The 5913-nt window shown below is 37.8% G+C and overlaps 1 protein-coding gene across 1 annotated transcript; it reads left to right on the plus strand.

Moving 5' to 3' along the window:
* Nucleotides 1-1760: 1760 nt before the first annotated feature.
* CSNK2A2IP (casein kinase 2 subunit alpha' interacting protein) lies at nt 1761-3947 on the plus strand (the record flags this gene model as incomplete). The annotated part of the gene is made up of 1 exon (XM_080918833.1): nt 1761-3947. One exon carries the CDS (start codon nt 1761-1763, stop codon nt 3945-3947), a length of 2187 nt encoding a protein of 728 aa, XP_080774959.1.
* Between the last annotated feature and the right edge of the window lie 1966 nt (nt 3948-5913).

The following is a 5913-nucleotide window of genomic DNA, read 5'->3' on the forward strand; positions in this document are numbered from 1 at the left end:
GTGAAACTAGTATTAGGAAAGCTGATATTTAATCAATAAATTTGATTTATTCACATGACCAAATACTTAAACGTAAATGAACTAGAATTCTCATAAAATATGTCTCAAATAATTGCAAGTTGGAGTGAGAGTAAGTCTATCAAGCTACATTGACAAAAGGGGACCATTGTTAGTAATAATGCAATTGTTCCTATGTAACTTGAATAAGTTGATATATGTGAAGAATAAATACATTGTTTTTCTTATATATTAGGTTGCTAAGGGTAGGGGAATGGGGAATAGAAAAAGTAATAACTTCAGATCTCATATTTTAGTATACATTTCTTTAAGTTAGGAATGAGTATCTTCTTTCTTATAAAATTTCTATATTTTCTTTTTCAAATCCTAAACAATAATTGATGGACTTACTCAGGAATTATATAAAAAGAGAAATGATAGTTACCTTGGTTACTTTTCTATTGCTCTGAGAAAGAACGATGATCAAAACAGCGTGTCAAACAGTTTATTGGGCTTACATTTTCAAAGGGTGAGTCCATGACCATCACAGAGGGGACAGTGGTTGTAGCTGGCTAAGCATGGCCCTGAAAGAGTAGCTGAGAGCTCAGAGCTCATCCACACAGAAGAGGGAGAAAGCAAGCCAAAAATGGTGTGGGCTTTGAAGACCTCAACATGATATATCAAAATGATAAGATCACACTTACTAATTGTTCCCAAGCATTTCTATCAGCTGTGGGCCAAGCACCCAAAATTATGAGCCATTGAGTCCCATTTTCACATAAATCATCCCAGTGATGTAGATGAAAACTGTTGTGGTGAGATGCAAATAAAGAATAATATAGAACCTACAGAGAAATAAGAGAATCAGGCAGAAAGTAAACTTCAAGAAGCCAGTAGTTTTAGAGGGGAACAGCACATGCTTGTGGTGCTGAGGAGACGGCAAGCAGCCACGAGACTAAATATAAGAGACTCTCAACTAGATGTTTGAATTCTTAGATCAATGTAAAAAAAATGTGACAATAATGAGAACCAAATCTGCCTTTGAAGCCAACATTTCAAAATCTGTTTTTCACCTTTCTTAAAGATGCTATTATTTGGCATAAGAAGTTTTTAATTCATTTTTTGCAGGAATAAAACAATTGATGAAGTAAAAGTAATTCCTTTTTTGTTTTTTGTTTTTTTTTTTTTTTTTTTTTTTTTTTTTTTTTTTTTTTTTTTTTTTGAGCATTTAAGTGTCTGGGAACTATTACAAATTCCTATGTATTACTTTAGTCAGGAAACTAAATATATCTATTTCATAAATATGTTGTGGGTTTATAAAAATTAATTAAAAAGATTTGTGAGGTGGCTGGGGTACACATTCTGGGTATAGTCTTTTAAAGTTTGTGTTCTAATTACTACAAGATAGTAAAAGTATATTCTGTGAGGACACCTTCTAAATTCTCTAAAATTTTTTAACAGGAACTATTCCTTGAAGAGAGAGAGACAAAACAAGAAAAATTCCCCGGAACTCTTGGAAATTAAAGGGAAGACAGAGGAAAGTTAAATGGTAACACTCTAATATTGTCCCTCCAGTTTCACCTAAAGCTTAATTGTGACACATTCTACAACATCTGCCTTTATCTCAAGCATAACAACACAGAAAGTAGAACTACTAGTGCTTATTTAAGTGCCAATTGTCCATGGATTCTTGTTCTAATGACTGTTACTAAAACATCCTTGTAAACCATCCGTTTCTCTAGAGATCCCTCCTTCAGCACAAGATGGTGCCATTAGGCTATAATGATAAGCACTCTATGTATTTACAAGACTATCAGCAACAAGCTATAAACAATTTGCCTGTACATTATGACACAGGTGACAAACTAAACCAACCTTACAGCCAACCCATGAGCAAAGAACAGTCCCAAAATACAACCACAATGTCCCCATCAAGCTTCCACACGAAGGCCCAAAGCTTTTCAGCATTGTCTCCTCTGAACTCTAAAGGGACTCAAGGCTCCTACAATAGGGCTATGAAATCATCATCATCATTATACTCCAAATACTCAGGAACAACTGTAAAAGACATCCTGTTGAAAAGTTCATCACATCCCTCTTGGAAATCTTTGGACTCATCTTTGTCTCACCACAAATCTCAGACAATGACTTCATCTAGTTTTACCAGTACTTCATCTTTGGAACCTAGCAAAACAAGTCCAAGATCAAGGTTACCCCTCCCAAAGATGCAGACATCATCAAGTATTGACCTTTGCTGGAAATCACCTTTCTTGGAGTCTACTCAAGAAGTCTCAACACCATCTTCATCTTCCTTCCAACATCAGGAAACACAGTCCTTAAATATCATCTGGGCTACATCTTTGGAATCTAGTCAAAGTGAACAAAAATCACAATTATGTAAATCTATGTCACAGAAGGGTTCCTCATTAGATCGCCTTTGGACCTCTTTATTAGAATCCAGTCACAAAGTGTTGAGTTCACCATCGCTCACCAGCAAACTTCAAAGAAACAGCTTCCCTCCCACTTCATCTTCTCTTGAATCCCATCGAGTGGCTCTGAATTCACCATTACCTGACTGTAAGCCTCTGACAATTCCTGTCTCAAACTCTAATAACAATGTTTTTAGTTTACCACTGTCCCAAGCAAAATTGAGAAAGTCCACTCCATCATCACATTATTTTCTGCCATCTCGGAGTTTATCAACATGCCAACCCAAACCTAAAGTAGTGGCTAGATGTGATCCTAGCACTCCAGCCGTCAGCACAGCTGTTTGCCACTCCAAGGTCCAGAATACTGCTTCACCCAGTGACAAACACAGACTTCGTCAGCTGCCATCAGTTCATCCTAAACCAAATATCTCAGGCCAAAGAGTATCAAGTCCTAAGCCCTGTATCAAGAACAAACATCCTTCAGTTTCCTGTTCCACACAGCTGAGTAAATGTAGCTTTGAAAAAAGTGTGAAGTCGGAGCCAGAGAATGAAATCTTATGGTCCTTAGATTATAGTCATCCTTGCATTATTAAAGGTGGTAGTGTTCCTGTTGATGTTGTAAATAAAATTGTCAATTCCATTTCCAAGTCTACAATCCAGAAGGATCTCTCTAGGCAAATTCTCTTTCGAAGAATGAGAGGGAAGCCAAATCCTCGTCCTGGTCCCCGCCTTTCATCAACATATTCTGTTTGTTTAGAATGTGCTTCCGCCATAAAATCTCAGTGTAGCCATCTAAAAGGAAAGAAAGATCCTCGATGTGCAACACTCTTTGTTATTCCAACACCCGAGAGTGGCACTGATGGAAAAGCCGCCGTGAAAATAGTCCTTATCCTTTCTCTACCAGAGATACCTTCCTCATCCTGTTTCCAATTTCCTGTGCAAGACAGTCAATCTGAGAATAATTTGGAAGCCCTCGATGATAATCTGGATGTATTAGAGAAGATAACACAGTTTTTCCCTGCATCTGAATCTGATTTTATCCACGGGTTCAAGACAAAGCGAAAGTGTTTGGGTGTATCCTCCGACAGCAAAGAAACAAGCCAAGAGCCCCCATCTATTGACTGGCTGCTGTATGTTAAAAATAGTAATGGTATTCAGTCCCAAACCCAGGTTCAAGGCCCATCCTCCTCTTCTTCTTCCTCCTGTTCCTCCATTTCCTCCTCTTCCTCTTCCTCTGCCGGACGTCCCTCTCCACCCACTCCTTGCATAAACACCACCCCAGCCCCTTTTTCAAGTTATGTTCTTGCAAAGGTGCGAAGTTACCACCGGCTACCTCCAGGGACCTCCTGGCTTGAGTTCATAAGGGGTTCAAGTTCTGACACCACCAAAATAAGACAATCACCATCGTCCAAAACCAAGCCTGTGAGGGCTCACAATTCGAAATGCTTGAAAAGGGGGAGAAGGGAGACCAGCACACTGTTCAGATATTTCCAAACAAAGTTTCAAAATGAGAAATCCTGATTAAATCAACTTTCTGTCTCTTTGAAATCAATGATTTTTCTAGTTCTTTGACACGAATTCCCGTTTCTCTTAGCATGCTTACTTACATTCTTGTTTAAATTTATGGTTCTTTATATTAGCTGACAAAGCATCTACTCAAGGAGAAATATTTTTAGAGTATATTTGTTAGTTGGAGGATAAACTTGTTTCTTCTAAAAGCTGAAGCACAAATTCTACATTTTCAACATAATTCCTTGCTTATTGCAGAAACTGTGTAAATGCTAATGATTAAGCTTATGGCCAAATATCAGAAATATTCCTCCTATCCAGTTCTGAAAATTAATATAGTCATATGATATATTACTAACAGTATTTGTAAGCCAATTTATGCAAATAAGTTTTTGTAGCACTAATAAAAATTCAGGTCTCATTCAATAGGTGAGAACATTCACAAAAGGAATCAGTTCAGATAAGAACTTTGCAGACTTTTCAGATATGGGTTTTAATGTTACTTACTTATTACTTTCATCTGTACAGCCATTGTGTTGATAAGCAGAATGTCTAAAAAATATGTTTCAGTTCTAGCATCTACCAATAGATTGCTGGTAGCTCCAAGTACCTATAATAAGAATTAGCCACTTACAAATCTGTTTCTCCAGCCCAAGACATTTCAAACTCAACATGAACTAGACACAATTCTTCATTTGTACAATGAAGATTGTCATCTTTGCCTAGTCACGTGGGACTGTTTTCAGTACCTGTCCCTTACTATAATAGTTTGTCCTGGTCTTGATCATAGCTGTTTGTCACTTGGATTGGAACAATAACCTATGAACATGCACTTTTACTTCAGAGTTTGAATTTGACATATAAAAATGGGCTATATGAATTTGACATATAAAAATGACTATAATTTAAATCAGTCATTGTCCTTTATTTTATGGGTGTTTAAATTCCTAGATGGAGCACAATGATTTTTTTTTTAAAAACAAATCACCACCATTTATCATCATCATCATCAATATTAATGTGTATATGTTTGTGTGTGTATCATAGCACTTATAAATGTAGATCACAAAGCAAGTGGAGAGAGAGAGAGAGAGAGAGAGAGAGAGAGAGAGAGAGAGAGAGAGAGAGAGAGAGAGAGAGACTGTGTGTAGTGCCTACCCCTCAGTGACACCTTCTCTAACAAGGCCACATTCCACAAGGTCATATTTCCTAACCTTGTTAAAAGAGCTCCAACTTGGCACCAAGCAAGCATTCAAACATATGAATCTATGTGGTTCATTCTTGTTCAAAGCATCTCAGGAGCAGAGTCACCTCAGCAGCTGAAATCACAATGCTTTCTCAAAACTGATTTCTTTTCTTTTGTCTTCACACACACTGATTATATTTATGTAATATTCTTTTTACAATGTATAAATTATAGTAAGGGCTTTATCCCAACACGTGTTTTAAATGCACAGCCTTCTTCTCTGGAAAGATCTTGTATTTGTGCACTGTCTGAGTCAGGGTTTCTATTCCTGCACAAACATGACCAAGAAGCAAGTTGGGGAGGAAAGGGTTTATTCAGTTTATACTTCCATATCACTGTTCATCACCAGAGGAAGTCAGGACTGGAACTCAAGCAGGTCAGGAAGCAGGAGCTGATGCAGAGGCCATGGAGGCATGTTACTTACTGGCTTGCTTCCCCTGGCTTGCTCAACCTGCTTTCTTATAGAACCCAGGTCCACCAGCACAGGGATGGCACCACCCACAGTGGGCTGGGCCCTCCCCCCTTGATCATTAGTTGAGAAAATGCCTTAAGGCTGGATCTTATGGAGGCATTTCCTCAACTGATTCTCCTTTCTCTGTGATAACTCCAGCTTGTGTCAAGTTGACACAAAACCAGCCAGTACATGCATCTTTATCTAATAAGTCTCTGCTTTTCGTTGGCATCCTTTTTCTCTTGTTTAGTGTAAAAAGACAGGCTTTCCTATGCACATAA

This window comes from Micromys minutus (genome assembly GCF_963924665.1).
Source record: "Micromys minutus genome assembly, chromosome: 7".
Classification (NCBI taxonomy): Eukaryota; Metazoa; Chordata; class Mammalia; order Rodentia; family Muridae; genus Micromys; species Micromys minutus.